Below are 27,082 nucleotides of genomic sequence, written 5' to 3' on the forward strand. Positions count from 1 at the left end.
ATTTCTCTTTATTTTGGACTTTTCTGTGTTGTGGTAATTTTAAGCACATTTTTTCAAAACATTTTTGAACATTTTTAAAGTAAGTCATGCAGTAAATACAGATAAATAGAGAGGATGCCTTTAATTATTACATTTATTTGAATGGAAACCCTCTTTATCTTTGAAGGGCTTTTTTTGAGAGTTAATTTATAATCGGTTCAATCTGCTGTGGAGGAAAATCTCTGGGTATTAACGGAGGTCCAACTTTGAATTAATCTGAGGAAATACAGCAGCTAATCCAATCAAAGATAATCTGTTTTCCACTTGCGGTTGTGCTCACAACTACATAACCAGATTAGGCAAAAATTGGTGATCTGCCATAAACTATAATATAAATACCAGATATTTTTATTTCAGTGCATCCTTAGAAGTGGAGTAACATTTTCTGCACAGATGAAAGCTACATTTTCAACCCTCAAACAATGACTTCAATTCTGTGAAGCACAGTGGTGTAAGCATCATGATATGGGATGTCTCTCATTCTATGATGATGGGCCTATTTGTCACATGTAGGGGATTATAGATCAGTTTAAAAAGGAAATTTCTTTGAAAAGGATGTTTTAAATAAGATTTAAAAAACCCAAATACTCCTGAAAATCAGCTTTTTTGTTGGGTTTGTTTAAAATATTCAGTTTCTGATGTAAAATGAAGAAACGCAAAGCAATAATGAAATGTAACCCAATTGTCTTGGACTGAAATGCCTCTTCAAAGGTGCATAAAGCTGGTCAACTTGATGAAGCTGTAAATTTTTTTTATTTATACAATAACAGTTGGAATTTAAGACTTTTTTAATCATATTTTGTTTTGGAAAACATCATGTAGTGTTCTCAGTGCATTTGCCTGCATGCTAACTAAATCTGTCGCAAGAATTTACTCACTTTTTGTAAATATACTGGTTCCCTTAAACACAAGTATATAACTTAAATATCAATATTTAAGTTTCAGCTTAAAGGATTTTCTTAAAACTTCATATTTGGATACCAGAGCCATTTTTTCCCTCTTGACACCAACTGTTATAAACATTTAACACGCAAACTTTGGTTTGTAAAGTCTTTGACTGGCACTAGAGTGTTAGTTTGACCGAGGTAAATTTAACTGTAAATGGAAAAAAAAAAAATCTAATGTTTATTCATCTTTGTGTAAAATTGTAAAATAAAATATTGGAGGCTAAAGCCAAATCTTGTTTAATAGAGTGGTTTACTTTCAGTCTTCCAGTTAGGTCTGTATAATGTTGTAATTTTCAGATTTGTTTCTACGATAGGTTGTTTTCTAAGCTCTAGGGGAAGTATTATGCAAAATTAACATTCCATCTGGGTTTCTACTGCTTCTGAAAATGAATGGCTTAAAAATAAAACACCCAGTCGTTTTTGGCATTAAGTTAATGTTTTTGTGTCTTGAAAATGACAGAAAAACTCAAAAACTTCCGGAATGTAACTGCCAAGCTGCACCGTTGCTTAGCAACCCCAGAGAAGCCCCGCCCGCTACCTAGCAACCCCAGCTGAATTCCAGGACATTTGGAATCAGCTGGTTTCGAATTCAAAAAAGCTTTATTAATCACAAAGGGAAATTAAATTAAATTAAATTTCTTTGCTTACCATCCAGAAACCGCTTGCTGATTATACCGTGTTTTAATTTGACTTTCCCCTCATTTTGATTCATCACTGTCAATCCCTGTCAAAGGCACACAAAGGCACACTGCAGTGTGTGAAGGCGAGTGTGTTTTGCTTTCCTTTGTTTGTAACCGTCTCTGGTTTTCCTGCAGGCCTCCAGTAAGAGACAGCATCACCTAAACAAGCATCTGTACCGGCCGTCCACCTTCCTGACCTCCTACGAGCCTCCGGTCTACATGGAGGATGAGGACGAGCGCGCGGCGTTTTACCACAGCGTGCAGGACCCTTCTGCTGACGATTCGGTCAGTCAGGACAGCTTTTTTAAACAGTTATTGACTGTCGTTTTATATTCCGATATTTTAGTTTAAAAATGGATGTATGTAGACTGGCGTACGTAGCGTATACAACCACATGGCAGGGGAAAAAAACAATAAAAATAAGTAATACATAAAATATTAATAGGCACTCCAATTAATTACTTGTCCTGCTGTTTATTAGTATTTAAATCAATATTAGATATTGAATCAAATTGTGACCCAAAGAATCAAAATTCTCTAAGATTATTTGATTGAAACTAATTAAATAGCTTTAAATGTCATCTATCAGCACCCTTTGATCTTTCCTACTTTCTCAAGAAATACATACTTTACTTTGGGGAAAATATCTCTTTAAAATGTTAAAAATATCTCCAAGGAAAGGGTAAAAAGTCATTCTTATGCTTTTGTAGCCCTGAAGCCTTTCTTTTTCTTGCAGATCAATTTAAAATTGAACAAAATTGCATCAATTTTCTTCCACTTCCTAATTCTTTCTCCATTTTGACACCATTGCAATCAGCGAAACATTTGATTCTTTCTCATTTTACTTCCAATCACGGCTCTTTTTGCTGTTGAAAATAAGTGAGAGCAGTGCAGGAAGCTGAACCGGCTCTGCGTTTCTCCTCTGTTTGAACTACATGGCTCCTGATGCTCGATGTTATCAAAGCTCTGACATTTCCTCTGGCCCTTTGATGGCTCTAACCTTTAAGAGAAACTGGTTCCCCAAGGCCTGCTGGTAACACAGATGGTTTTCTCCCATCGCCATGTTAAAGGAGGGAATTATTTCATATTAAAGGCAGATATGGTGGCAGCAGAAATCTGCAAGGAATAATAATAAAGATTGGATTTTGTCTACAACAGAGTATTAGGGGCAGGTGAAGAAAAAAACCGTTAAACTACAAGAGCAAAGTCAAAATTTTGCGAGAATAAAGCCGTAATATTACCAGAGTAAAGACACAACATTACCTGAAATAAGTTGTAATATTATGAGAATAAATTTGTAATATTATGAGAATAAATTTGTTATATTACAAGAAAAAAAAGTTGTACAAGAAGCAAGTAATATTATTGCCAGAATAAAGTCACAACATTACAGAATAAAGTTGTGACATTATGAGAATAGTCATAATATTTCGAGGACAAATATTTGGTTGTAATAATACAAGTTTAAAATCCTAATTACCTAAATAAAGTTGCAATATTACAAGAATAAAGTCATTATATTACTAGATTAAAGTCATATTATGAGAATAAATTTATAATATTACAAGAGAATACAAGAGTTAAAATGTTACCAGAATAAAGTTGCATTATAACAGAATTAAGTCGTAATATTATCAGAATAAAGTTGTAATATTATGATAATAAAGCCGTAATATTACCAGAATAATTGTATGACAATTAAGTCGAAATAATATGAGAATAAACTCCAAAGCACTTTGAACTGCCTTGTTCCTGAAAATGTACATTACCTTTTACCTACATTATTTCCCAAAAACATAAAAACCTTTTGTCCAATACTCGTACTTTCCTGATGCTTATTCAGGCCAAAGCATCTCATTGTAAACGTTTTCTTTGTTTACCTTTGTTTACCAGGACAATCTGCGCGTGGCGCAGCTCTGCTGCCTTAACAATAAAAATATCTGCTCCTATTTATGTTGTTCATGTTCAGCAAAAATCAGAGCCATCCATACTTACTGTAGACAAAACAAGGAGAACATAACCATCATATTGCGGTTTCTTTACCAGCTCTGACTCCACCCAGTTCTTATTTTTGTTTTGTTTACATCAACAATCTCAGGATGAGGAGAGCGTTCCTGTGGAGCTGAGGAACCTGCAAGAGTACAAAGAGCTTTTACAGCTGAAGAGGTTGAAAAAACAGAAACTCCAGGAGATTCGAGAGGATAACGCCAGGGTGCAGCACATGGGTTACAAGGTGACGCATTTCTGCACACACAACAACTTCCTGCTGCATGCTGCACAGCGGGCCGGCGCTGCCTGGCACTCTTCCACATTTTGTCACAATTTAAACACAAACCTGCGTGAATTTTATTAGGACTTTTTTTTGTAATAAACCAACAGAAATTGCATAAGTTGAAAATTAAGGGGAATAAAACGTGGTTGTCAAAGCTCATATGTTTGAAGACTTATTTATAATGGAGTATTAGGGCTATTGTAGATGGGAGGGGGTGAGGAGCAAATTTCTGCCAAAAATCTTGAGATCAATCTCAGAAATTTTCTAGAAAAAAAAAAAAGTTTCTGAGATTTGAAAGTTGAAACATTTCTAGAAAAAACACTTTCTATAAAAACGTGGGAATTTTTTAACTGATTTTTTTTTTTTTTTTTAAAGTAAACTTTTGACACTGAAGAAATTTTCTTAAGTTGAATATTTTTTACTTTTGAACTTCGGAAATTTCCTCGTTTTTTCCAGAACATTTTTTTTCTCACATTTGCAACTATTTATATATGATAAATAGCACCTAGTTTTCAATAAGTGTGACTAACTTTGAAGGCGGATGTTGAAAACCTCCCAAAAATATGTGCACTTGCTGCAGATCAATAGAAAAAAAACATCCAGATTATGTTTTATATGAGAGATTTTCAAGCATAAATTCTGCAGCAGAGCAGAATATTCAGCTTACTAACAGCTGCAGTTAAAAGTAGTAGTTCTTTCATGTGAAGTAAAGCAGAGGAAACATGAAACACCCAAACCTGCTTGTGGTAAATTTGTGACTTGATAACAAATTTTGGTCTCTTGAACGCTTTTGCTTTGGGACTGATATAAAATGAACTGTTATAATGTTTATAATTAAGTTTAACTCCAAAATGTTGCACTATGTACAGAGTTTTTAAGGCAGAATGATATAAATAATGCAAAATGAGGACCAGCCATCTCGATAATTAACAAAATAGGCAGATGACGACAAATTCACAGCATTTGATTTGCATTAGGAGGAAAACTGGTGCATTAAGCAGCTAATCGCTTAACAAACTACTGATTAATATGCAGAGTAGTCTAGTCTGAAAACACAACAGAAAATGGCTGCTTTTCAAAATTACTTGAATTGTTAGCAGGAATCAGAAGGGAGACTTTTGAACACCTGCTAGAAATTAGCACATATTGTGTTGAATCAACTCCATTTTACATCAAGAACTGTAAATGGAAATTTAAAGAACTGGTAACAACATATTTAAGATGGAGGATTTTTGGCTTTAAAGTGGGGAAAAGGTGTTTGTGTGAGTAACATATTAGGGGGGGATGTTGTTGAGCTGTGGTTGACTTCATCCTGATGTTTTTGCATCTTTTTGTCTCGTCTCGTGCTGTGCAGTGTGACATGTGCAGCATGGAGCCCATCCAGGGGGTCCGTTGGCACTGTCAGGACTGTCCTCCAGAAAACTCTGTCGATTTCTGCTCCAACTGCTCAGACTGGTGAGAACTATAGCTAAATATACCTGAGAGGATTCTGGGGGGTTTTTCAGTTTATTTGTACAGCACATTTCAGCAACAAGGCAATGCAAACACAAAAATATAAAGTCATAAATGACAGCACCACAGTTAACAATTTAGAAAACGTTAAATTTTTGTGTATCAGATTAACTAGAGTTGTAAGAAAAGCTTAAAAAACTGAGTTGATAAGAAAATACATTCATATTTTTGAAGAATAGTATAAACAAACTAAAATGAAAGATTAAAAAAAAATAGCATTTTTTAGTCATCAAATGGTTTTATTTTTAAAAAAGTACAGTTGCAAAATTCCCCTATACAGAATTTAGATATTTAAAGAGAACTCACCCTCAGTTTAGCATTTAATTTTCCTAAAACTCTCATATGGAAATATGACTGCATTGTATAAAAGCCTTAATATTGTTCACTTTAAGATATGTCAATATCAATTTATTCTGTCGCATTTATAGTTTTTTATTTAATTTTAACGTATTTATATATTTTTTTCTAGATAATTCATTTTGTCTTTTATTGTTTTAGAATATTTTTTTCAATTTATATTATTTTTGTTTGGTATTTTTATTTTATTGTAGTATTTGTATTAAATGCACCACCGCTTCAAAGATCCTGCAGAAATACAACCCGTCATTTTGCTTTGGATCTACTGGATTTTCTTTAGATTTGCTGTTGAAAAGTGACAAATATTTACAAGTTGTAGAAAAATTTAATCAACTTTCTTGTGTTAAGCAGAAAAATAAACATGTCTTAAAAAAATTTTGTAACTTTTATTTAACCAGGAAATGAAAAACTCATTGATATTAAAAATCTCATTTACAAAAGTGTCCTGGGCTACTCATGAGCAAAACAAGATAAAAACTTTACAATTTCGACCTTTATAAGTCATTTAATTTATACCAAGATGTTTTTCCTTGTCAGGAATGAAATAATCTGCCAGTGGAACTAGAACAATTTCACCAATAACGAGAAATTATTTACTGAAAACAAGCTCCGATATCTTGCTGAAGGGTTACTTGTAAGTTTGTCGTGTCTTATTTGAAGTACACTGAGATATTTGCAGTAGAAATTAAGCCAGAATTACTTAGTAAGATTTTTTTTACTTTTATACCAGAAACAAAGGAGGAAACCTACAGCTTCTAAAATCTGATGCCACACTAGGCCTGTGAGAAAAAGCAGAAAATCAATTAATCGCATGATAAATTAAAAAGAGCTCAATAATTTCCAATTGCACAATTTATTGGTTTTCCCTTTTTTGATAAAAACCTTCAGTCTGGTGCTTTGCTCTCAAGTAGCTGTTTGTTGTTGTTGTTTTCAGGACAATTTTGTTTACAAAGACTTGTTTCTCTTCTTTTATTTATTTTAAATGTTTAAAATGTCTCACAGTTCAGTGTTGAATGATCATTAGAATTTAAAGATTATTGATCTTTGAGAATGTGTTCTTATTATTCCATTATCATGTATTATTTAAAAATAGCCTCAAAACAATATTATTGTTTATCGCAATATATCGTCCAGCTAAATTTGTTATTGTGACAGGTCTACGCTACTCCACTTTTGTTTATATTTTATGAAGAAGGAAGTTGTGCTCAGGTCTTCTTCAGAGGTTTTCATGTTTCCTGCTGTAACTCTTGGTGCAGTGCCCCTACAGGCGAGGAGGGGAACTTTTTTTTTTTTTTTAAGTTAGTTTTAGTCTTTTGACATAGTACAGTGTGAAAGATCAGCTCAAATTGTGTTCAGTGTATTAGATTCATACTATCACCTTTTGTCTTCCAGCTTATTCAAGACAGAGACCCATAAACCTGACCACCACCTGGAAGCGGTGTATCAGCCAGACACCTTTCTGGACAGGGACTATTGCCTGCCGCAGAGCGCAGGCTACAACTACCTGGACCCTAATTACTTCCCCGCCAACAGATGACAGAGTCCCAGGCGCCGCTAGCTCCAGGTCTCTCTCGCCACATGTCCTGCAGGCCACTCTGTGCATGGCTCCATCCTGTAAGCCCAAGATTACCGCTGAGCCGGAGCAGCGGGGTTAGAGTTGGAGTAGACCTCGGCTCTGATGCTGGTTGCTCAGCAACACCTCAGCCGGGTTATTCAGAAACTATATTTTTAAAAAACAAACAAAAGCGAGAAGGCACACGACATTCCTGAGCTCCTCCCCTGACGTTTCCAGTTTTCTCCTCCATGCTGCTTTCAAACTGGAAAATTGAGTGATTGGTCTGGCGAAGCGCCACCTAGTGGAGACACTTGGGGCTTGTTTTCGTGTGCATGTGGTTTCCCCAAGAATGAAGAATACTTAAAAAAAAAAAAAAGATCAAGAAAAAAAGGTTGAAAACTTGGAGCATTTCTGCAGACCTCACTGTGTTTCCCAACACACACACAAACACACACACACCTTCATCCGTTTCCTTTTGCTCTCTTCACTAAAACTAACTAGGAAACACTACAACACGGAGAGCGACGTCATTATTTTTCTTTGAAGGCAGGCGAATGATGTTGAAAACCACACAAAGCTGTGTTTTATTTTTCTTTTGCCTCCTCTTCCCTCATTGTGTGCCGTTGTTGATCATGTTGAGTGTTCAAGTATATGGTGAAAAGTGAAAAGTAGCCACCGCTAGTTGCTGTGTGCCATTAAAAAATAAAAACAAACAAAAAAGATGTTTTTTTTTTTTTTCTTTATCTTTTTTTTTTCTTCCCCTCGCGCTTCGGGCAGATGGAGAAACCCTGAAAGCTGACCACATTTTCTCCATTGCCCTGTTATCGAATCCCATCGTTAAGCCTCCACATCTCTTAATTTCACCACCCACTTTAAAAGGTCCATTTAAAAAGATTGTATTTTTATTAATCTATTTAAACATGAATAATTGAGGTAGTGGTTGGTGCCTCTGCGACCCACAGAGTTTTATATACATAGATTTTGTTGTGCTTGAATAGATGCCATTTTGTATGGTTTTTTGTCTTCTTTCCCTCACCACCTTTCCCCCTGCTTCAGTATCTGTGTATAACAGTCTGTTCTTATGTAAAAAATAATAATAATAATAATGTAAAAAAAAAAATGCTAGAGGAGAACCGTGGAAATAAAAGTATGTGAAAAATGCTTCTATGTCTGTGGCTTTTCTTTTATTATTTGATAAAAGAAATAATAAACAACGACGGAGTGTTAGGGTCATGCTAAGAAAATAAATAAATAAAATCATGAGAAAAAAGTGATGTTATGAGGAGAAAATCCTAAAACTACAAGAATAAAGTTATAAAATGATGAGAAAAATAAAATATTTAATTGTTCTATAATTATTTTAAAATAAAACAAAAAAAAAATACTTTATTTTTAACTAATTATGTAATATTAATTACATATTGTACAATAGATAATATGGATAATATTCACATCATGAATAATATAGATATATAAAGTCATAATATTAATATGTCATATTGTGATGTCTTGAAAATGCCATTGTAAAATTTATTTTATTCTCATGCTATGACTATTGTTAACTAAATTTGACTTTTCTCATGTTATTCTTACAATATTGACTTTATTCTTAAAATATCAATTTATTCTTATTATGACTTTATTGTATAATTTCGACTTGGTTCTTCTACAACTTGAGCCTTACAAAGTGATTTTATTCTTGCGACATGACTAATATGAATCTGTTCTCATATTATTACAACTTTATTCTGGTTTTTTTAACTTTACTCTCGAATGACTTAATTCTCTTATTATTCTCATTTCAATTTTCAGTTTTACTCCCATATGACTTTCTCGTATTTTATTTATTTTTTATTGATATGGGCCTAATACTCTGCCATAGAAGAACAAATAAAATCTCACATTTTAAGTCAACACTTTGACCATATCAGTAGTACAAATGCTTGAATTTGTTCTGCAGCAATAGTACTTATAGAATTGCATCACTAATAAAGTCCTCACCTGTTACACTCATATTAAGTAAATTCAATTCATTCTACTGACCTCATAAAAGAAAATCTGTAGTGATATCACAACTCTACCATCAACAAGAGCTCTGTGGTGCAATGGCTAGCACATTGGACTTCTAGAAAGGATGAAGTTATACCACGGTTGTGGGTTGAATCCAACCAGAGTTGTTTCATGCATTACTAAAACAGAGACCATATCTTAACAAATACAGAATCGTACTGTCAATTACTGAAGAGAATATAATCCGGAGCAGTAAGAATATTTGTAAACAACCAGCAATACTATATTCTTTCAACTCATAGTGAAAACAAAGAGTCTATAAACTTATTCACACTCTCATCTTCTCGAAGGCTTTGTGGTGCAAAGGAAAGCGCATTGACATTCTAGACAAGATAAAAAGATTCAAAGGATGTGGGTTTAACTCCAACCAGAGTCTTCGGGTTAAGAATTTCACAAATATAATAAAATCTTTACCGATCACAAACAAATTCAGAATGTTCTATATATTCTATTGACCTCATAAAAGAGTCTGTAGCGGTATTGAAGGTTTGAAACACACAAAGGCTCTGTGGCGCAATGGATAGCGCATTGGACTTCTAGAGTGGATGAAGAGAGTCAAAGGTTGTGGGTTTGAGTCCCGCCAGAGTCGTATTTTAATGCATTTTCCTAAATATAATGAAATCGTCACCTGTCACACATATATATTCAGCAAATTAAAATTCTACTGCCCTCATGAAAGAAAGTTTGTAGCAGTAACGAAACAATACAGCATACGAGGGCTCTGTGGCGCAATGGATAGCGCATTGGACTCCTATTAGGAATGAAGTGATTCAAAGGTTGTCAGTTCGAGTACCACCAGAGTCAAACCTTTATGCATTTCACAAATATAATGAAATCGTCACATATATATATTCAGCAAATTTAAATTCTACTGCCCTCATGAAAGAAAGTTTGTAGCAGTAACGAAATAATACAGCATAACGAGGGCTCTTGTGGCGCAATGGATAGCGCATTGGACTTCTAGAGTGTATGAAGAGAGTTAAAGGTTGTGGGTTCGAGTCCCGCCAGAGTCGTACTTTAATGCATTTTCCTACATATAATGAAATCGTCACCTGTCACACATATATATATTCAGCAAATTAAAATTCTACTGCCCTCATGAAAGAAAGCTTGTAGCAGTAACGAAATAATATAGCTAACGAGGGCTCTGTGGCGCAATGGATAGCGCATTGGACTCCTATTAGGAATGAAGTGATTCAAAGGTTGTGGGTTCGAGTCCCACCAGAGTCAAACCTTTATGCATTTCACAAATATAATAAAATTGTCACCTGTCACACATATATATTCAGCAAATTTAAATTCTACTGCCCTCATGAAAGAAAGTTTGTAGCAATGTAAAACAATACATATAGATAACAAGGGCTCTGTGGCGCAATGGATAGCGCATTGGACTTCTAGAGTGGATGAAGAGATTCAAAGGTTGTGGGTTCGAGTCCCACCAGAGTCGTACTTTAATGCATTTTCCTTAATATAATGAAATCATCACCTGCCACACATATATATTCAGCAAATTAAAATTCTACTGCCCTCATGAAAGAAAGTTTGTAGCAGTAACGAAACAATACAGCATCTGAGGGTTTTGGAGCAATGGATAGCGCATTGGACTCCTAGAGGAATGAAGAGATTCAAAGGTTGTGGGTTCGAGTCCCACCAGAGTCAAACATTTATGCATTTTCACAAATATAATAAAATTGTCACATCTACTAAGCAAATTAAAATTCTACTGCCCTCATGAAAGAAAGTTTGTAGCAGTAACGAAACAATACAGCATACGAGGGCTCTGTGGCGCAATGGATAGCGCATTGGACTCCTATTAGGAATGAAGTGATTCAAAGGTTGTGGGTTCGAGTCCCACCAGAGTCGTACTTTAATGCATTTTCCTAAATATAATGAAATAAAATTGTCACATATATTCAGCCAATTAAAATTCTACTGCCCTCATGAAAGAAAGTTTGTAGCAGTAACAAAATAATACAGCATACGAGGGTTTGTGGAGCAATGGATAGCGCATTGGACTTCTAGAGTGAATGAAGAGATTTAAAGCTTGTGGGTTCGAGTCCCACCAGAGTCGTACTTTAATGCATTTTCCTACATATAATGAAATCGTCACCTGTCACACATATATATATTCAGCAAATTAAAATTCTACTGCCCTCATGAAAGAAAGCTTGTAGCAGTAACGAAACAATATAGATAACGAGGGCTCTGTGGCGCAATGGATAGCGCATTGGACTCCTATTAGGAATGAAGTGATTCAAAGGTTGTGGGTTCGAGTCCCACCAGAGTCAAACATTTAATGCATTTTCACTTAATATAATGAAATCATTGTCACATATATTAAGCAAATTAATATTCTACTGCCCTCATGAAAGAAAGTTTGTAGCAGTAACAAACAATACAGCTAACGAGGGCTCTGTGGCGCAATGGATAGCGCATTGGACTCTATTAGGAATGAAGTGATTCAAAGGTTGTGGGTTCGAGTCCCACCAGAGTTGTCAAACCTTTAATGCATTCCTTACAAATATAATGAAATCATCACCTGCCACACATATATATTCAGCAAATTAATATTCTACTGCCCTCATGAAAGAAAGTTTGTAGCAGTAACGAAACAATACTGCATACGAGGGCTCTGTGGCGCAATGGATAGCGCATTGGACTCCTATTGGGAAAGAAGTGATTCAAAGGTTGTGGGTTCGAATCCCACCAGAGTCAAACCTTTAATGCATTTTCCTTAATATAATGAAATCATCACCTGCCACACATATATATTCAGCAAATTAATATTCTACTGCCCTCATGAAAGAAAGTTTGTAGCAGTAACGAAACAATACAGCATACGAGGGCTCTGTGGCGCAATGGATAGCGCATTGGACTCCTATTAGGAATGAAGTGATTCAAAGGTTGTGGGTTCGAGTCCCACCAGAGTCAAACATTTATGCATTTCACAAATATAATAAAATTGTCACATATATTAAGCAAATTAAAATTCTACTGCCCTCATGAAAGAAAGCTTGTAGCAGTAACGAAACAATATAGCTAACGAGGGCTCTGTGGCGCAATGGATAGCGCATTGGACTCCTATTAGGAATGAAGTGATTCAAAGGTTGTGGGTTCGAGTCCCGCCAGAGTCGTATTTTAATGCATTTTCCTAAATATAATGAAATCGTCACCTGTCACACATATATATATTCAGCAAATTAAAATTCTACTGCCCTCATGAAAGAAAGCTTGTAGCAGTAACGAAATAATATAGCTAACGAGGGCTCTGTGGCGCAATGGATAGCGCATTGGACTTCTAGAGTGGATGAAGGATTCAAAGGTTGTGGGTTTGAGTCCCACCAGAGTCAAAACCTTTAATGCATTTTCCTAAATATAATGAAATGTCACCTGTCACATATATATATATATATTCAGCAAATTAAATTCTACTGCCCTCATGAAAGAAAGTTTGTAGCAAGTAAAACAATATAGATACAGCATACGAGGGTTTTTGGAGCAATGGATAGCGCATTGGACTTCTAGAGTGAATGAAGAGATTCAAAGGTTGTGGGTTTGAGTCCCACCAGAGTCGTACTTTAATGCATTTTCCTAAATATAATGAAATCGTCACCTGTCACATATATATATATATATTCAGCAAATTAAAATTCTACTGCCCTCATGAAAGAAAGTTTGTAGCAGTAACGAAATAATACAGCATACGAGGGTTTTTGGAGCAATGGATAGCGCATTGGACTTCTAGAGTGAATGAAGAGATTCAAAGGTTGTCAGTTCGAGTACCACCAGAGTCATACTTTAATGCATTTTCCTAAATATAATGAAATCGTCACCTGTCACATATATATATTCAGCAAATTAAAATTCTACTGCCCTCATGAAAGAAAGTTTGTAGCAGTAACGAAATAATACAGCATACGAGGGTTTTTGGAGCAATGGATAGCGCATTGGACTCCTATTAGGAATGAAGTGATTCAAAGGTTGTGGGTTCGAGTCCCACCAGAGTCAAACATTTATGCATTTCACAAATATAATAAAATTGTCACATATATTAAGCAAATTAAAATTCTACTGCCCTCATGAAAGAAAGCTTGTAGCAGTAACGAAACCATATAGCTAACGAGGGCTCTGTGGCGCAATGGATAGCGCATTGGACTCCTATTAGGAATGAAGTCATTCAAAGGTTGTGGGTTCGAGTCCCGCCAGAGTCATATTTTATGCATTTCCTAAATATAATAATAAAACCTGTCACATATATATTCAGCAAATTAAATTCTACTGCCCTCATGAAAGAAAGTTTGTAGCAGTAACGAAACAATATAGATAACATGAGGGCTCTGTGGAGCAATGGATAGCGCATTGGACTCCTATTAGTGGATGAAGAGATTCAAAGGTTGTGGGTTCGAGTCCCACCAGAGTCAAACCTTTATGCATTTCACAAATATAATAAAATTGTCACATATATATTAAGCAAATTAAAATTCTACTGCCCTCATGAAAGAAAGTTTGTAGCAGTAACGAAACAATATAGCTAAAGAAGGCTCTGTGGCGCAATGGATAGCGCATTGGACTCCTATTTGGAATGAAGTGATTCAAAGGTTGTGGTTTTGAGTCCCACCAGAGTCAAACATTTAATGCATTTCCTAAATATAATGAAAAATTGTCACATATATATATTCAGCAAATTAAAATTCTACTGCCCTCATGAAAGAAAGTTTGTAGCAGTAACGAATAATATAGCTAACGAGGGCTCTGTGGAGCAATGGATAGCGCATTGGACTACTAGAGTGAATGAAGAGATTTAAAGGTTGTGGGTTCGAGTCCCACCAGAGTCGTACTCTAATGCATTTTCCTACATATAATGAAATCGTCACCTGTCACACATATATATTAAGCAAATTAAATTTCTACTGCCCTCATGAAAGAAAGTTTGTAGCAGTAACAAAACAATACAGCATACGAGGGCTCTGTGGCTAATGGATAGCGCATTGGACTTCTAGAGGAATGAAGTGATTCAAAGGTTGTGGGTTCGAGTCCCACCAGAGTCATACTTTAATGCATTTTCCTAAATATAATGAAATCGTCACATATACTAAGCAAATTAAAATTTTACTGCCCTCATGAAAGAAAGTTTGTAGCAGTAACAACAATAATACAACATCTGAGGGCTCTGTGGCGCAATGGATAGCGCATTGGACTCCTATTAGGAATGAAGTGATTCAAAGGTTGTGGGTTCGAGTCCCACCAGAGTCGTACTTTAATGCATTTTCCTAAATATAATGAAATCGTCACCTGTCACACATATATATTCAGCAAATTAAAATTCTACTGCCCTCATGAAAGAAAGTTTGTAGCAGTAACGAAACAAGAGGGCTCTGTGGCGCAATGGATAGCGCATTGGACTCCTATTAGGAATGAAGTGATTCAAAGGTTGTGGGTTCGAGTCCCACCAGAGTCAAACATTTATGCATTTCACAAATATAATAAAATTGTCACATATATTAAGCAAATTAAAATTCTACTGCCCTCATGAAAGAAAGCTTGTAGCAGTAACGAAACAATATAGCTAACGAGGGATCTGTGGCGCATTGGATAGCGCATTGGACTCCTATTAGGAATGAAGTGATTCAAAGGTTGTGGGTTCGAGTCCCACCAGAGTCGTACTTTAATGCATTTTCCTTAATATAATGAAATCATCACCTGCCACACATATATATTCAGCAAATTAATATTCTACTGCCCTCATGAAAGAAAGTTTGTAGCAGTAACGAAACAATACAGCATACGAGGGCTCTGTGGCGCAATGGATAGCGCATTAGACTTCTATAGTGAATGAAGTGATTCAAAGGTTGTGGGTTCGAGTCCCACCAGAGTCGTACTTTAATGCATTTTCCTAAATATAATGAAATCGTCACCTGTCACACATATATATATTCAGCAAATTAAAATTCTACTGCCCTCATGAAAGAAAGCTTGTAGCAGTAACGAAATAATATAGCTAACGAGGGTTTTGGCGCAATGGATAGCGCATTGGACTTCTAGAGTGGATGAAGAGATTCAAAGGTTGTGGGTTCGAGTCCCACCAGAGTCGTACTTTAATGCATTTTCCTTAATATAATGAAATCATCACCTGCCACACATATATATTCAGCAAATTAATATTCTACTGCCCTCATGAAAGAAAGTTTGTAGCAGTAACGAAACAATACAGCATACGAGGGCTCTGTGGCGCAATGGATAGCGCATTGGACTCCTATTAGGAATGAAGTGATTCAAAGGTTGTGGGTTCGAGTCCCACCAGAGTCAAACATAAATGAATATTACTAAATATAATGAAATCATACCTGTCACATATATATTCAGCAAATTAAAATTCTACTGCCCTCATGAAAGAAAGTTTGTAGCAGTAACGAAATAATACAGCTAATCTGAGGGCTCTGTGGCGCAATGGATAGCGCATTGGACTCCTAGAGTGAATGAAGAGATTCAAAGGTTGTGGGTTCGAGTCCCACCAGAGTCGTACTTTAATGCATTTTCCTAAATATAATGAAATCGTCACCTGTCACATATATATATTCAGCAAATTAAAATTCTACTGCCCTCATGAAAGAAAGTTTGTAGCAGTAACGAAATAATACAGCATACGAGGGTTTGTGGAGCAATGGATAGCGCATTGGACTCCTATTAGGAATGAAGTGATTCAAAGGTTGTGGGTTCGAGTCCCACCAGAGTCAAACCTATATGCATTTCACAAATATAATAAAATTGTCACATATATTAAGCAAATTTAAATTCTACTGCCCTCATGAAAGAAAGCTTGTAGCAGTAACGAAACAATATAGCTAACGAGGGCTCTGTGGCGCAATGGATAGCGCATTGGACTTCTAGAGTGGATGAAGAGATTCAAAGGTTGTGGGTTCGAGTCCCACCAGAGTCGTACTTTAATGCATTTTCCTTAATATAATGAAATCATCACCTGTCACACATATATATTCAGCAAATTAAAATTCTACTGCCCTCATGAAAGAAAGTTTGTAGCAATGTGAAACAATACAGCATCTGAGGGCTCTGTGGCGCAATGGATAGCGCATTGGACTTCTAGAGTGAATGAAGAGATTCAAAGGTTTTGGGTTCGAGTCCCAGCAGAGTCGTACTTTAATGCATTTTCCTAAATATAATGAAATCGTCACCTGTCACATATATATATTCAGCAAATTAAAATTCTACTGCCCTCATGAAAGAAAGTTTGTAGCAGTAACGAAATAATACAGCATACGAGGGTTTGTGGAGCAATGGATAGCGCATTGGACTTCTAGAGTGAATGAAGAGATTCAAAGGTTGTGGGTTCGAGTCCCACTAGAGTTGTGCTTTTAGGCATTACTAAAACAGAAACCCTCTTATAACACATGCAAAATAGTATTGTCAATTACTGAAGAATTTTGAAATTAATGACAAATATAATCCAGGGCACTTTGAATATTTCTACCAACCAGTAAGACTATATTTCTACTCATAAGGTTGTGGGTTCGAGTCCCACCAGAGTCATACCTTTATGCATTTCATAAACATATTAAAGTCCTCCCCTGTTACACACATAGTAAGTTAATTCGATTCATTCTACTGACCACATTAAAGAAACATTAATCATAACGTTTACTTTTTGTCGATATAAGAAACACTTAAATGAGCTTACCACAATGAAGATTAGAGTAAAGAGCTCATATTCCAATGTTTTTCAAAATCAACTTGCATGATGATTAAATATACAGCCTCCTGCTATTTTGAATAGTTGATTTTATTAAGACTTTGTATTTCTGTTGGCCAATGGGGGATTGAACCCATGACCTTGACTTTGTATGTACCCTACTCTGACCAGCTGAGCTAAACAGGCACACATAACGATGAGCTTTCATCAATGTTAGAAAAACGGACATGATCTTACTACAATGAAGATTTGAAGAAATGCTGTTATGTTTTTCAAATTCAAACAAAGTCCTAAAGGTTTATTTTCCAGCAATATTTTATTTTGAAGTGTTGATTTTTTTTCCAGCCATTTTATTTTGAAGTGTTGATTTTAATTTCCACCCTTTTTATTTTGAAGTATTGATTTTACTTTCCACCTTTTTTATTTTGAAGTGTTGATTTTGTTTTGCACACTTTTTATTTTGAAGCATTGATTTTATTTTCCAACCTTTTTTATTTTGAAGTGTTGATTTTGTTTTACACCCTTTTTAATTTTGAAGTATTGTTTGTCTGAAAGACTTTAGATTTCCATTGACCAGTATGGGTATTGAACCATGTACCTCAGCATTATAGCACCACAACTTGTCCAGCTGAGCCAACCTCAGCTGGACAGTTTTCCTAAGTACATGGTAACTCATAATGTTGAGCTTCCACGGATTTAAGAAAACTTACATGATCTTACCACAATGAAGATTTGAGTAATGAACCCATTCCATTGTTTTTAAAAAATCAATGTGAATAGTGATTGGTCTTCTAGAGCGGATGAAGAGATTCAAAGGTTGTGGGTTCGAGTCCCACCAGAGTTGTCCTTTTATGCATTTCTTAAATACAATGAAATCGTTACCTGTCACACATACATTAAGCAAATTAAAATTCTAGGGCCCTCATGAAAGAAGGTTTGTAGCAGTAACATAACAGCACATCGAAAGAGGGCTCTGTGGCGCAATGGATACCGCATTGGACTTCTAGAGAGGATGAAGTGATTCAAAAGGTTGTCAGTCTGAGTACCACCAGAGTCAAACCTTTATGCATTTTACAAATATAATGAAATCGCCACATACTACTTCACCTGTCACATATATTCAGCAAATTAAAATTCTACTGCCCTCATGAAAGAAAGCTTGTAGCAGTAACGAAACAATATAGCTAACGAGGGCTCTGTGGCGCAATGGATAGCGCATTGGACTTCTAGAGCAAATGAAGAGATTCAAAGGTTGTGGGTTTGAGCCCCACCAGAGTCAAACCTTTATGCATTTCACAAATATAATGAAATCATCACATATATTAAGCAAATTAAAATGCTACTGCCCTCATGAAAGAAAGCTTGTAGCAGTAACGAAACAATATAGCTAACAAGGGCTCTGTGGCGCAATGGATAGCGCATTGGACTCCTATTTGGAATGAAGTGATTCAAAGGTTGTGGGTTCGAGTCCCACCAGAGTCGTACTTTATGCATTTCACAAATATAATAAAGACCTCACCTGTTACACTCATATTAAGTAAATTCGATTAATTCTACTGAACACATTAAAGAAAGTCTCTATCTGTTTTTAAATTCTGCTGAGTAACTAAACAATATAGATAATAGCGCATTGGACTCCTATTAGGAAAGAAGTGATTCAAAGGTTGTGGGTTCGAGTCCCACCAGAGTCGTACGTTAATGCATTTTCCTAAATATAATGAAATCGTCACCTGTCACACATATATATATTCAGCAAATTAAAATTCTACTGCCCTCATGAAAGAAAGCTTGTAGCAGTAACGAAATAATATAGCTAACGAGGGCTCTGTGGCGCAATGGATAGCGCATTGGACTCCTATTAGGAATGAAGTGATTCAAAGGTTGTGGGTTCAAGTCCCACCAGAGTCAAACCTTTATGCATTTCACAAATATAATAAAATTGTCACATATATTAAGCAAATTTAAATTCTACTGCCCTCATGAAAGAAAGCTTGTAGCAGTAACGAAACAATATAGCTAACGAGGGCTCTGTGGCGCAATGGATAGCGCATTGGACTCCTATTAGGAATGAAGTGATTCAAAGGTTGTGGGTTCAAGTCCCACCAGAGTCAAACCTTTATGCATTTCACAAATATAATAAAATTGTCACATATATTAAGCAAATTTAAATTCTACTGCCCTCATGAAAGAAAGCTTGTAGCAGTAACGAAACAATATAGCTAAAGAGGGCTCTGTGGCGCAATGGATAGCGCATTGGACTTCTAGAGTGGATGAAGAGATTCAAAGGTTGTGGGTTCGAGTCCCACCAGAGTCGTACTTTAATGCATTTTCCTTAATATAATGAAATCATCACCTGCCACACATATATATTCAGCAAATTAATATTCTACTGCCCTCATGAAAGAAAGCTTGTAGCAGTAACAAAATAATATAGCTAATGAGGTCTCTGTGGCGCAATGTACAGCGCATTGGACTTCTAGAGTGAATGAAGAGATTCAAAGGTTGTCAGTTCGAGTACCACCAGAGTCAAACCTTTATGCATTTTACAAATATAATGAAATCGTCACATATACTAAGCAAATTAAAATTCTACTGCCCTCATGAAAGAAGGCTTGTAGCAGTAACGGAACAATATAGCTAACGAGGGCTCTGTGGCGCAATGGATAACGCATTGGACTTCTAGAGCAAATGAAGAGATTCAAAGGTTTTGGGTTCGAGTCCCAGCAGAGTCGTACTTTAATGCATTTTCCTAAATATAATGAAATCGTCACCTGTCACACATATATATTCAGCAAATTAATATTCTACTGCCCTCATGAAAGAAAGTTTGTAGCAGTAACGAAACAATACAGCACATGAGGGCTCTGTGGCGCAATGGATAGCGCATTGGACTCCTATTAGGAATGAAGTGATTCAAAGGTTGTGGGTTCGAGTCCCACCAGAGTCGTACTTTAATGCATTTTCCTAAATATAATGAAATCGTCACCTGTCACACATATATATTCAGCAAATTAAAATTCTACTGCCCTCATGAAAGAAAGTTTGTAGCAGTAACGAAACAAGAGGGCTCTGTGGCGCAATGGATAGTGCATTGGACTCCTATTAGGAATGAAGTGATTCAAAGGTTGTGGGTTCGAGTCCCACCAGAGTCAAACATTTATGCATTTCACAAATATAAGAAAATTGTCACATATATTAAGCAAATTAAAATTCTACTGCCCTCATGAAAGAAAGCTTGTAGCAGTAACGAAACAATATCGCTAAAGAGGGCTCTGTGGCGCAATGGATAGCGCATTGGACTCCTATTAGGAATGAAGTAATTCAAAGGTTGTGGGTTCGAGTCCCACCAGAGTTGTACTTTAATGCATTTTCCTAAATATAATGAAATCGTCACCTGTCACATATATATATTCAGCAAATTAAAATTCTACTGCCCTCATGAAAGAAAGTTTGTAGCAGTAACGAAATAATACAGCATACGAGGGCTCTGTGGCGCAATGGATAGCGCATTGGACTTCTAGAGTGAATGAAGAGATTCAAAGGTTGTGGGTTCGAGTCCCACCAGAGTCGTACTTTAATGCATTTTCCTAAATATAATGAAATCGTCACCTGTCACATATATATATTCAGCAAATTAAAATTCTTCTGCCCTCATGAAAGAAAGTTTGTAGCAGTAACGAAATAATACAGCATACGAGGGTTTTTGGAGCAATGGATAGCGCATTGGACTTCTAGAGTGAATGAAGAGATTTAAAGGTTGTGGGTTCGAGTCCCACCAGAGTCGTACTTTAATGCATTTTCCTTAATATAATGAAATCGTCACCTGCCACACATATATATTCAGCAAATTAATATTCTACTGCCCTCATGAAAGAAAGCTTGTAGCAGTAACGAAACAATATAGCTAAAGAGGGCTCTGTGGCGCAATGGATAGCTCATTGGACTCCTATTAGGAATGAAGTAATTCAAAGGTTGTGGGTTCGAGTCCCACCAGAGTCGTACTTTAATGCATTTTCCTAAATATAATGAAATCGTCACCTGTCACATATATATATTCAGCAAATTAAAATTCTACTGCCCTCATGAAAGAAAGTTTGTAGCAGTAACGAAATAATACAGCATACGAGGGCTCTGTGGCGCAATGGATAGCGCATTGGACTTCTAGAGTGAATGAAGAGATTCAAAGGTTGTGGGTTCGAGTCCCACCAGAGTCGTACTTTAATGCATTTTCCTAAATATAATGAAATCGTCACCTGTCACATATATATATTCAGCAAATTAAAATTCTACTGCCCTCATGAAAGAAAGTTTGTAGCAGTAACGAAATAATACAGCATACGAGGGCTCTGTGGCGCAATGGATAGCGCATTGGACTTCTAGAGTGAATGAAGAGATTCAAAGGTTGTGGGTTCGAGTCCCACCAGAGTCGTACTTTAATGCATTTTCCTAAATATAATGAAATAAATCACCTGTCACATATATATATTCAGCAAATTAAAATTCTACTGCCCTCATGAAAGAAAGTTTGTAGCAGTAACGAAATAATACAGCATACGAGGGTTTTTGGAGCAATGGATAGCGCATTGGACTTCTAGAGTGAATGAAGAGATTCAAAGGTTTTGGGTTCGAGTCCCAGCAGAGTCGTACTTTAATGCATTTTCCTAAATATAATGAAATCGTCACCTGTCACATATATATATTCAGCAAATTAAAATTCTACTGCCCTCATGAAAGAAAGTTTGTAGCAGTAACGAAACAATACAGCACATGAGGGCTCTGTGGGCGCGCATTGGACTCCTATTAGGAATGATGTGATTCAAAGGTTGTGGGTTCGAGTCCCACCAGAGTCAAACATTTATGCATTTCACAAATATAATAAAATTGTCACATATATTAAGCAAATTAAAATTCTACTGCCCTCATGAAAGAAAGCTTGTAGCAGTAACGAAACCATATAGCTAACGAGGGCTCTGTGGCGCAATGGATAGCGCATTGGACTCCTATTAGGAATGAAGTCATTCAAAGGTTGTGGGTTCGAGTCCCGCCAGAGTCATATTTTAATGCATTTTCCTAAATATAATGAAATCGTCACCTGCCACACATATATATTCAGCAAATTAATATTCTACTGCCCTCATGAAAGAAAGTTTGTAGCAGTAACGAAACAATACAGCACATGAGGGCTCGGTGGAGCAATGGATAGCGCATTGGACTCCTATTAGGAATGAAGTGATTCAAAGGTTGTGGGTTCGAGTCCCACCAGAGTCAAACCTTTATGCATTTCACAAATATAATAAAATTGTCACATATATTAAGCAAATTAAAATTCTACTGCCCTCATGAAAGAAAGCTTGTAGCAGTAACGAAACAATATAGCTAAAGAAGGCTCTGTGGCGCAATGGATAGCGCATTGGACTCCTATTAGGAATGAAGTAATTCAAAGGTTGTGGGTTCGAGTCCCACCAGAGTCGTACTTTAATGCATTTTCCTAAATATAATGAAATCGTCACCTGTCACACATATATATTCAGCAAATTAAAATTCTACTGCCCTCATGAAAGAAAGTTTGTAGCAGTAACGAAATAATACAGCATACGAGGGTTTGTGGAGCAATGGATAGCGCATTGGACTACTAGAGTGAATGAAGAGATTTAAAGGTTGTGGGTTCGAGTCCCACCAGAGTCGTACTCTAATGCATTTTCCTACATATAATGAAATCGTCACCTGTCACACATATATATTAAGCAAATTAAATTTCTACTGCCCTCATGAAAGAAAGTTTGTAGCAGTAACGAAACAATACAGCATACGAGGGCTCTGTGGCGCAATGGATAGCGCATTGGACTTCTAGAGTGAATGAAGAGATTCAAAGGTTGTGGGTTCGAGTCCCACCAGAGTCATACTTTAATGCATTTTCCTAAATATAATGAAATCGTCACATATACTAAGCAAATTAAAATTTTACTGCCCTCATGAAAGAAAGTTTGTAGCAGTAACGAAACAATACAGCATACGAGGGCTCTGTGGCGCAATGGATAGCGCATTGGACTCCTATTAGGAATGAAGTGATTCAAAGGTTGTGGGTTCGAGTCCCACCAGAGTCGTACTTTAATGCATTTTCCTAAATATAATGAAATCGTCACCTGTCACACATATATATTCAGCAAATTAAAATTCTACTGCCCTCATGAAAGAAAGTTTGTAGCAGTTACAAAACAAGAGGGCTCTGTGGCGCAATGGATAGCGCATTGGACTCCTATTAGGAATGAAGTGATTCAAAGGTTGTGGGTTCGAGTCCCACCAGAGTCAAACATTTATGCATTTCACAAATATAATAAAATTGTCACATATATTAAGCAAATTAAAATTCTACTGCCCTCATGAAAGAAAGCTTGTAGCAGTAACGAAACAATATAGCTAACGAGGGCTCTGTGGCGCAATGGATAGCGCATTGGACTCCTATTAGGAATGAAGTGATTCAAAGGTTGTGGGTTCGAGTCCCGCCAGAGTCGTATTTTAATGCATTTTCCTAAATATAATGAAATCGTCACCTGTCACACATATATATTCAGCAAATTAAAATTCTACTGCCCTCATGAAAGAAAGTTTGTAGCAGTAACGAAACAATACAGCATACGAGGGTTCTGTGGAGCAATGGATAGCGCATTGGACTTCTAGAGTGAATGAAGAGATTCAAAGGTTGTGGGTTCGAGTCCCACCAGAGTCTAACTTTAAAGCATATTACTAAATATAATTAAATCGACACATTTCACACATATATATTCAGCACATTAAAATTCTACTGCCCTCATGAAAGAAAGTTTGTAGCAGTAACGAAACAAGAGGGCTCTGTGGCGCAATGGATAGCGCATTGGACTCCTATTAGGAATGAAGTGATTCAAAGGTTGTGGGTTCGAGTCCCACCAGAGTCAAACATTTATGCATTTCACAAATATAATAAAATTGTCACATATATTAAGCAAATTAAAATTCTACTGCCCTCATGAAAGAAAGCTTGTAGCAGTAACGAAACAATATAGCTAACGAGGGCTCTGTGGCGCAATGGATAGCGCATTGGACTCCTATTAGGAATGAAGTGATTCAAAGGTTGTGGGTTCGAGTCCCACCAGAGTCGTACTTTAATGCATTTTCCTAAATATAATGAAATCGTCACCTGTCACACATATATATTCAGCAAATTAAAATTCTACTGCCCTCATGAAAGAAAGTTTGTAGCAGTAACGAAACAATACAGCATACGAGGGTTCTGTGGAGCAATGGATAGCGCATTGGACTTCTAGAGTGAATGAAGAGATTCAAAGGTTGTGGGTTCGAGTCCCACCAGAGTCGTACTTTAATGCATTTTCCTAAATATAAGGAAATCGTCACCTGTCACACATATATATTCAGCACATTAAAATTCTACTGCCCTCATGAAAGAAAGTTTGTAGCAGTAACGAAACAAGAGGGCTCTGTGGCGCAATGGATAGCGCATTGGACTCCTATTAGGAATGAAGTGATTCAAAGGTTGTGGGTTCGAGTCCCACCAGAGTCAAACATTTATGCATTTCACAAATATAATAAAATTGTCACATATATTAAGCAAATTAAAATTCTACTGCCCTCATGAAAGAAAGCTTGTAGCAGTAACGAAACAATATAGCTAACGAGGGCTCTGTGGCGCAATGGATAGCGCATTGGACTCCTATTAGGAATGAAGTGATTCAAAGGTTGTGGGTTCGAGTCCCGCCAGAGTCGTATTTTAATGCATTTTCCTAAATATAATGAAATCGTCACCTGTCACACATATATATTCAGCAAATTAAAATTCTACTGCCCTCATGAAAGAAAGTTTGTAGCAGTAACGAAACAATACAGCATACGAGGGCTCTGTGGAGCAATGGATAGCGCATTGGACTTCTAGAATGAATGAAGAGATTCAAAGGTTGTGGGTTCGAGTCCCACCAGAGTCGTACTTTAATGCATTTTCCTTAATATAATGAAATCGTCACCTGCCTCACATATATATTCAGCAAATTAATATTCTACTGCCCTCATGAAAGAAAGTTTGTAGCAGTAACGAAACAATACAGCACATGAGGGCTCTGTGGCGCAATGGATAGCGCATTGGACTCCTATTAGGAATGATGTGATTCAAAGGTTGTGGGTTCGAGTCCCACCAGAGTCAAACCTTTATGCATTTCACAAATATAATGAAATCGTCACATATATTAAGCAAATTAAAATTCTACTGCCCTCATGAAAGAAAGCTTGTAGCAGTAACAAAACAATATAGCTAACGAGGGCTCTGTGGCGCAATGGATAGCGCATTGGACTCCTATTAGGAATGAAGTAATTCAAAGGTTGTGGGTTTTAATGCGTTTTCCTTAATATAATGAAATCGTCACCTGCCACACATATATATTCAGCAAATGAATATTCTACTGCCCTCATGAAAGAAAGTTTGTGGCAGTAACGAAACAATACAGCTAACGAGGGCTCTGTGGCGCAATGGATAATTTGCTTGTAGCAGTAACAAAACAATAAAGCTAACGAGGGCTCTGTGGCGCAATGGATAGCGCATTGTACTTCTAGAGTGGATGAAGAGATTCAAAGGTTGTGGGTTCGAGTCCCACCAGAGTCGTATTTTAATGCATTTTCCTTAATATAATGAAATCATCACCTGCCACACATATATATTCAGCAAATTAATATTCTACTGCCCTCATGAAAGAAAGCTTGTAGCAGTAACAAAATAATATAGCTAATGAGGTCTCTGTGGCGCAATGTACAGCGCATTGGACTTCTAGAGTGAATGAAGAGATTCAAAGGTTGTCAGTTCGAGTACCACCAGAGTCAAACCTTTATGCATTTTACAAATATAATGAAATCGTCACATATACTAAGCAAATTAAAATTCTACTGCCCTCATGAAAGAAGGCTTGTAGCAGTAACGAAACAATATAGCTAACGAGGGCTCTGTGGCGCAATGGATAACGCATTGGACTTCTAGAGCAAATGAAGAGATTCAAAGGTTTTGGGTTCGAGTCCCAGCAGAGTCGTACTTTAATGCATTTTCCTAAATATAATGAAATCGTCACCTGTCACACATATATATTCAGCAAATTAATATTCTACTGCCCTCATGAAAGAAAGTTTGTAGCAGTAACGAAACAATACAGCACATGAGGGCTCTGTGGCGCAATGGATAGCGCATTGGACTCCTATTAGGAATGAAGTGATTCAAAGGTTGTGGGTTCGAGTCCCACCAGAGTCGTACTTTAATGCATTTTCCTAAATATAATGAAATCGTCACCTGTCACATATATATATTCAGCAAATTAAAATTCTACTGCCCTCATGAAAGAAAGTTTGTAGCAGTAACGAAATACACAGCAGAGGCTCTGTGGCGCAATGGATAGTGCATTGGACTCCTATTAGGAATGAAGTGATTCAAAGGTTGTGGGTTCGAGTCCCACCAGAGTCAAACATTTATGCATTTCACAAATATAAGAAAATTGTCACATATATTAAGCAAATTAAAATTCTACTGCCCTCATGAAAGAAAGCTTGTAGCAGTAACGAAACAATATCGCTAAAGAGGGCTCTGTGGCGCAATGGATAGCGCATTGGACTTCTAGAGTGAATGAAGAGATTCAAAGGTTGTGGGTTCGAGTCCCACCAGAGTCGTACTTTAATGCATTTTCCTAAATATAATGAAATCGTCACCTGTCACATATATATATTCAGCAAATTAAAATTCTACTGCCCTCATGAAAGAAAGTTTGTAGCAGTAACGAAATAATACAGCTAACGAGGGTTTTGGAGCAATGGATAGCGATTGGACTTCTAGAGTGAATGAAGAGATTCAAAGGTTGTGGGTTCGAGTCCCACCAGAGTCGTATTAATGCATTTTCCTAAATATAATGAAATCGTCACAAGTCA

General features: G+C 36.6%; 1 protein-coding gene and 50 non-coding genes across 53 annotated transcripts in view; all 51 read left to right on the plus strand.

The window, feature by feature from the left end:
• zzz3 (zinc finger, ZZ-type containing 3) overlaps positions 1-8,523 on the plus strand; it is a 30,441-nt gene extending 21,918 nt beyond the window's left edge. For all 3 annotated transcript variants that reach the window (XM_044133783.1, XM_044133782.1, XM_044133784.1), the window contains exons 9-12: positions 1,802-1,951; positions 3,765-3,899; positions 5,293-5,393; positions 7,200-8,523. In XM_044133783.1, the coding sequence (XP_043989718.1) occupies positions 1,802-1,951; positions 3,765-3,899; positions 5,293-5,393; positions 7,200-7,344 (531 nt within the window). In that variant the 3' untranslated portion in view covers positions 7,345-8,523. The remainder of the gene's footprint in view (positions 1-1,801; positions 1,952-3,764; positions 3,900-5,292; positions 5,394-7,199) is intronic.
• Positions 8,524-10,575: 2,052 nt separating this feature from the next.
• trnar-ccu lies at positions 10,576-10,662 on the plus strand. Its single transcript is given in 2 exon segments — positions 10,576-10,612; positions 10,627-10,662. It is a non-coding gene; the product is annotated as a tRNA-Arg (tRNA).
• A 130-nt stretch (positions 10,663-10,792) lies between these two features.
• trnar-ucu lies at positions 10,793-10,879 on the plus strand. Its single transcript is given in 2 exon segments — positions 10,793-10,829; positions 10,844-10,879. It is a non-coding gene; the product is annotated as a tRNA-Arg (tRNA).
• A 329-nt stretch (positions 10,880-11,208) lies between these two features.
• Positions 11,209-11,295, plus strand: trnar-ccu. The gene is given in 2 exon segments: positions 11,209-11,245; positions 11,260-11,295. It is a non-coding gene; the product is annotated as a tRNA-Arg (tRNA).
• Positions 11,296-11,633: 338 nt separating this feature from the next.
• On the plus strand, positions 11,634-11,720 carry trnar-ccu. The gene is given in 2 exon segments: positions 11,634-11,670; positions 11,685-11,720. It is a non-coding gene; the product is annotated as a tRNA-Arg (tRNA).
• A 340-nt stretch (positions 11,721-12,060) lies between these two features.
• trnar-ccu lies at positions 12,061-12,147 on the plus strand. Its single transcript is given in 2 exon segments — positions 12,061-12,097; positions 12,112-12,147. It is a non-coding gene; the product is annotated as a tRNA-Arg (tRNA).
• A 129-nt stretch (positions 12,148-12,276) lies between these two features.
• Positions 12,277-12,363, plus strand: trnar-ccu. The gene is given in 2 exon segments: positions 12,277-12,313; positions 12,328-12,363. It is a non-coding gene; the product is annotated as a tRNA-Arg (tRNA).
• A 116-nt stretch (positions 12,364-12,479) lies between these two features.
• Positions 12,480-12,566, plus strand: trnar-ccu. Its single transcript is given in 2 exon segments — positions 12,480-12,516; positions 12,531-12,566. It is a non-coding gene; the product is annotated as a tRNA-Arg (tRNA).
• A 130-nt stretch (positions 12,567-12,696) lies between these two features.
• trnar-ucu lies at positions 12,697-12,782 on the plus strand. Its single transcript is given in 2 exon segments — positions 12,697-12,733; positions 12,747-12,782. It is a non-coding gene; the product is annotated as a tRNA-Arg (tRNA).
• Positions 12,783-13,556: 774 nt separating this feature from the next.
• On the plus strand, positions 13,557-13,643 carry trnar-ccu. Its single transcript is given in 2 exon segments — positions 13,557-13,593; positions 13,608-13,643. It is a non-coding gene; the product is annotated as a tRNA-Arg (tRNA).
• Positions 13,644-13,765: 122 nt separating this feature from the next.
• Positions 13,766-13,853, plus strand: trnar-ccu. Its single transcript is given in 2 exon segments — positions 13,766-13,802; positions 13,818-13,853. It is a non-coding gene; the product is annotated as a tRNA-Arg (tRNA).
• Positions 13,854-13,971: 118 nt separating this feature from the next.
• trnar-ccu lies at positions 13,972-14,058 on the plus strand. Its single transcript is given in 2 exon segments — positions 13,972-14,008; positions 14,023-14,058. It is a non-coding gene; the product is annotated as a tRNA-Arg (tRNA).
• A 540-nt stretch (positions 14,059-14,598) lies between these two features.
• Positions 14,599-14,685, plus strand: trnar-ccu. Its single transcript is given in 2 exon segments — positions 14,599-14,635; positions 14,650-14,685. It is a non-coding gene; the product is annotated as a tRNA-Arg (tRNA).
• A 118-nt stretch (positions 14,686-14,803) lies between these two features.
• On the plus strand, positions 14,804-14,890 carry trnar-ccu. The gene is given in 2 exon segments: positions 14,804-14,840; positions 14,855-14,890. It is a non-coding gene; the product is annotated as a tRNA-Arg (tRNA).
• Positions 14,891-15,006: 116 nt separating this feature from the next.
• Positions 15,007-15,093, plus strand: trnar-ccu. Its single transcript is given in 2 exon segments — positions 15,007-15,043; positions 15,058-15,093. It is a non-coding gene; the product is annotated as a tRNA-Arg (tRNA).
• A 128-nt stretch (positions 15,094-15,221) lies between these two features.
• Positions 15,222-15,308, plus strand: trnar-ucu. The gene is given in 2 exon segments: positions 15,222-15,258; positions 15,273-15,308. It is a non-coding gene; the product is annotated as a tRNA-Arg (tRNA).
• A 343-nt stretch (positions 15,309-15,651) lies between these two features.
• trnar-ccu lies at positions 15,652-15,738 on the plus strand. Its single transcript is given in 2 exon segments — positions 15,652-15,688; positions 15,703-15,738. It is a non-coding gene; the product is annotated as a tRNA-Arg (tRNA).
• A 127-nt stretch (positions 15,739-15,865) lies between these two features.
• trnar-ccu lies at positions 15,866-15,952 on the plus strand. The gene is given in 2 exon segments: positions 15,866-15,902; positions 15,917-15,952. It is a non-coding gene; the product is annotated as a tRNA-Arg (tRNA).
• Positions 15,953-16,282: 330 nt separating this feature from the next.
• On the plus strand, positions 16,283-16,369 carry trnar-ucu. Its single transcript is given in 2 exon segments — positions 16,283-16,319; positions 16,334-16,369. It is a non-coding gene; the product is annotated as a tRNA-Arg (tRNA).
• Positions 16,370-16,496: 127 nt separating this feature from the next.
• On the plus strand, positions 16,497-16,583 carry trnar-ucu. Its single transcript is given in 2 exon segments — positions 16,497-16,533; positions 16,548-16,583. It is a non-coding gene; the product is annotated as a tRNA-Arg (tRNA).
• A 1,746-nt stretch (positions 16,584-18,329) lies between these two features.
• On the plus strand, positions 18,330-18,416 carry trnar-ucu. The gene is given in 2 exon segments: positions 18,330-18,366; positions 18,381-18,416. It is a non-coding gene; the product is annotated as a tRNA-Arg (tRNA).
• Positions 18,417-18,532: 116 nt separating this feature from the next.
• On the plus strand, positions 18,533-18,619 carry trnar-ccu. Its single transcript is given in 2 exon segments — positions 18,533-18,569; positions 18,584-18,619. It is a non-coding gene; the product is annotated as a tRNA-Arg (tRNA).
• A 339-nt stretch (positions 18,620-18,958) lies between these two features.
• On the plus strand, positions 18,959-19,045 carry trnar-ccu. Its single transcript is given in 2 exon segments — positions 18,959-18,995; positions 19,010-19,045. It is a non-coding gene; the product is annotated as a tRNA-Arg (tRNA).
• Positions 19,046-19,161: 116 nt separating this feature from the next.
• On the plus strand, positions 19,162-19,248 carry trnar-ccu. Its single transcript is given in 2 exon segments — positions 19,162-19,198; positions 19,213-19,248. It is a non-coding gene; the product is annotated as a tRNA-Arg (tRNA).
• Positions 19,249-19,364: 116 nt separating this feature from the next.
• Positions 19,365-19,451, plus strand: trnar-ucu. The gene is given in 2 exon segments: positions 19,365-19,401; positions 19,416-19,451. It is a non-coding gene; the product is annotated as a tRNA-Arg (tRNA).
• A 331-nt stretch (positions 19,452-19,782) lies between these two features.
• On the plus strand, positions 19,783-19,869 carry trnar-ucu. The gene is given in 2 exon segments: positions 19,783-19,819; positions 19,834-19,869. It is a non-coding gene; the product is annotated as a tRNA-Arg (tRNA).
• A 128-nt stretch (positions 19,870-19,997) lies between these two features.
• Positions 19,998-20,084, plus strand: trnar-ccu. The gene is given in 2 exon segments: positions 19,998-20,034; positions 20,049-20,084. It is a non-coding gene; the product is annotated as a tRNA-Arg (tRNA).
• A 118-nt stretch (positions 20,085-20,202) lies between these two features.
• Positions 20,203-20,289, plus strand: trnar-ccu. Its single transcript is given in 2 exon segments — positions 20,203-20,239; positions 20,254-20,289. It is a non-coding gene; the product is annotated as a tRNA-Arg (tRNA).
• A 116-nt stretch (positions 20,290-20,405) lies between these two features.
• Positions 20,406-20,492, plus strand: trnar-ccu. The gene is given in 2 exon segments: positions 20,406-20,442; positions 20,457-20,492. It is a non-coding gene; the product is annotated as a tRNA-Arg (tRNA).
• Positions 20,493-20,620: 128 nt separating this feature from the next.
• trnar-ucu lies at positions 20,621-20,707 on the plus strand. The gene is given in 2 exon segments: positions 20,621-20,657; positions 20,672-20,707. It is a non-coding gene; the product is annotated as a tRNA-Arg (tRNA).
• A 342-nt stretch (positions 20,708-21,049) lies between these two features.
• trnar-ccu lies at positions 21,050-21,136 on the plus strand. Its single transcript is given in 2 exon segments — positions 21,050-21,086; positions 21,101-21,136. It is a non-coding gene; the product is annotated as a tRNA-Arg (tRNA).
• Positions 21,137-21,264: 128 nt separating this feature from the next.
• On the plus strand, positions 21,265-21,351 carry trnar-ucu. Its single transcript is given in 2 exon segments — positions 21,265-21,301; positions 21,316-21,351. It is a non-coding gene; the product is annotated as a tRNA-Arg (tRNA).
• Positions 21,352-21,479: 128 nt separating this feature from the next.
• trnar-ucu lies at positions 21,480-21,566 on the plus strand. The gene is given in 2 exon segments: positions 21,480-21,516; positions 21,531-21,566. It is a non-coding gene; the product is annotated as a tRNA-Arg (tRNA).
• A 537-nt stretch (positions 21,567-22,103) lies between these two features.
• Positions 22,104-22,190, plus strand: trnar-ccu. Its single transcript is given in 2 exon segments — positions 22,104-22,140; positions 22,155-22,190. It is a non-coding gene; the product is annotated as a tRNA-Arg (tRNA).
• Positions 22,191-22,521: 331 nt separating this feature from the next.
• Positions 22,522-22,608, plus strand: trnar-ccu. The gene is given in 2 exon segments: positions 22,522-22,558; positions 22,573-22,608. It is a non-coding gene; the product is annotated as a tRNA-Arg (tRNA).
• A 342-nt stretch (positions 22,609-22,950) lies between these two features.
• Positions 22,951-23,037, plus strand: trnar-ucu. The gene is given in 2 exon segments: positions 22,951-22,987; positions 23,002-23,037. It is a non-coding gene; the product is annotated as a tRNA-Arg (tRNA).
• Positions 23,038-23,154: 117 nt separating this feature from the next.
• trnar-ccu lies at positions 23,155-23,241 on the plus strand. The gene is given in 2 exon segments: positions 23,155-23,191; positions 23,206-23,241. It is a non-coding gene; the product is annotated as a tRNA-Arg (tRNA).
• Positions 23,242-23,359: 118 nt separating this feature from the next.
• On the plus strand, positions 23,360-23,446 carry trnar-ccu. Its single transcript is given in 2 exon segments — positions 23,360-23,396; positions 23,411-23,446. It is a non-coding gene; the product is annotated as a tRNA-Arg (tRNA).
• A 116-nt stretch (positions 23,447-23,562) lies between these two features.
• trnar-ccu lies at positions 23,563-23,649 on the plus strand. Its single transcript is given in 2 exon segments — positions 23,563-23,599; positions 23,614-23,649. It is a non-coding gene; the product is annotated as a tRNA-Arg (tRNA).
• A 333-nt stretch (positions 23,650-23,982) lies between these two features.
• On the plus strand, positions 23,983-24,069 carry trnar-ccu. Its single transcript is given in 2 exon segments — positions 23,983-24,019; positions 24,034-24,069. It is a non-coding gene; the product is annotated as a tRNA-Arg (tRNA).
• A 116-nt stretch (positions 24,070-24,185) lies between these two features.
• On the plus strand, positions 24,186-24,272 carry trnar-ccu. Its single transcript is given in 2 exon segments — positions 24,186-24,222; positions 24,237-24,272. It is a non-coding gene; the product is annotated as a tRNA-Arg (tRNA).
• A 128-nt stretch (positions 24,273-24,400) lies between these two features.
• On the plus strand, positions 24,401-24,487 carry trnar-ucu. The gene is given in 2 exon segments: positions 24,401-24,437; positions 24,452-24,487. It is a non-coding gene; the product is annotated as a tRNA-Arg (tRNA).
• A 118-nt stretch (positions 24,488-24,605) lies between these two features.
• Positions 24,606-24,692, plus strand: trnar-ccu. Its single transcript is given in 2 exon segments — positions 24,606-24,642; positions 24,657-24,692. It is a non-coding gene; the product is annotated as a tRNA-Arg (tRNA).
• A 116-nt stretch (positions 24,693-24,808) lies between these two features.
• Positions 24,809-24,895, plus strand: trnar-ccu. The gene is given in 2 exon segments: positions 24,809-24,845; positions 24,860-24,895. It is a non-coding gene; the product is annotated as a tRNA-Arg (tRNA).
• A 128-nt stretch (positions 24,896-25,023) lies between these two features.
• On the plus strand, positions 25,024-25,110 carry trnar-ucu. The gene is given in 2 exon segments: positions 25,024-25,060; positions 25,075-25,110. It is a non-coding gene; the product is annotated as a tRNA-Arg (tRNA).
• A 128-nt stretch (positions 25,111-25,238) lies between these two features.
• On the plus strand, positions 25,239-25,325 carry trnar-ccu. Its single transcript is given in 2 exon segments — positions 25,239-25,275; positions 25,290-25,325. It is a non-coding gene; the product is annotated as a tRNA-Arg (tRNA).
• A 369-nt stretch (positions 25,326-25,694) lies between these two features.
• On the plus strand, positions 25,695-25,781 carry trnar-ucu. Its single transcript is given in 2 exon segments — positions 25,695-25,731; positions 25,746-25,781. It is a non-coding gene; the product is annotated as a tRNA-Arg (tRNA).
• A 331-nt stretch (positions 25,782-26,112) lies between these two features.
• On the plus strand, positions 26,113-26,199 carry trnar-ucu. Its single transcript is given in 2 exon segments — positions 26,113-26,149; positions 26,164-26,199. It is a non-coding gene; the product is annotated as a tRNA-Arg (tRNA).
• A 128-nt stretch (positions 26,200-26,327) lies between these two features.
• trnar-ccu lies at positions 26,328-26,414 on the plus strand. Its single transcript is given in 2 exon segments — positions 26,328-26,364; positions 26,379-26,414. It is a non-coding gene; the product is annotated as a tRNA-Arg (tRNA).
• A 123-nt stretch (positions 26,415-26,537) lies between these two features.
• On the plus strand, positions 26,538-26,624 carry trnar-ccu. The gene is given in 2 exon segments: positions 26,538-26,574; positions 26,589-26,624. It is a non-coding gene; the product is annotated as a tRNA-Arg (tRNA).
• A 116-nt stretch (positions 26,625-26,740) lies between these two features.
• Positions 26,741-26,827, plus strand: trnar-ucu. Its single transcript is given in 2 exon segments — positions 26,741-26,777; positions 26,792-26,827. It is a non-coding gene; the product is annotated as a tRNA-Arg (tRNA).
• The last annotated feature ends 255 nt before the right edge of the window (positions 26,828-27,082 follow it).

The sequence above is a fragment of the Gambusia affinis genome, linkage group LG12 (genome assembly GCF_019740435.1).
Source record: "Gambusia affinis linkage group LG12, SWU_Gaff_1.0, whole genome shotgun sequence".
NCBI lineage: Eukaryota > Metazoa > Chordata > Actinopteri > Cyprinodontiformes > Poeciliidae > Gambusia > Gambusia affinis.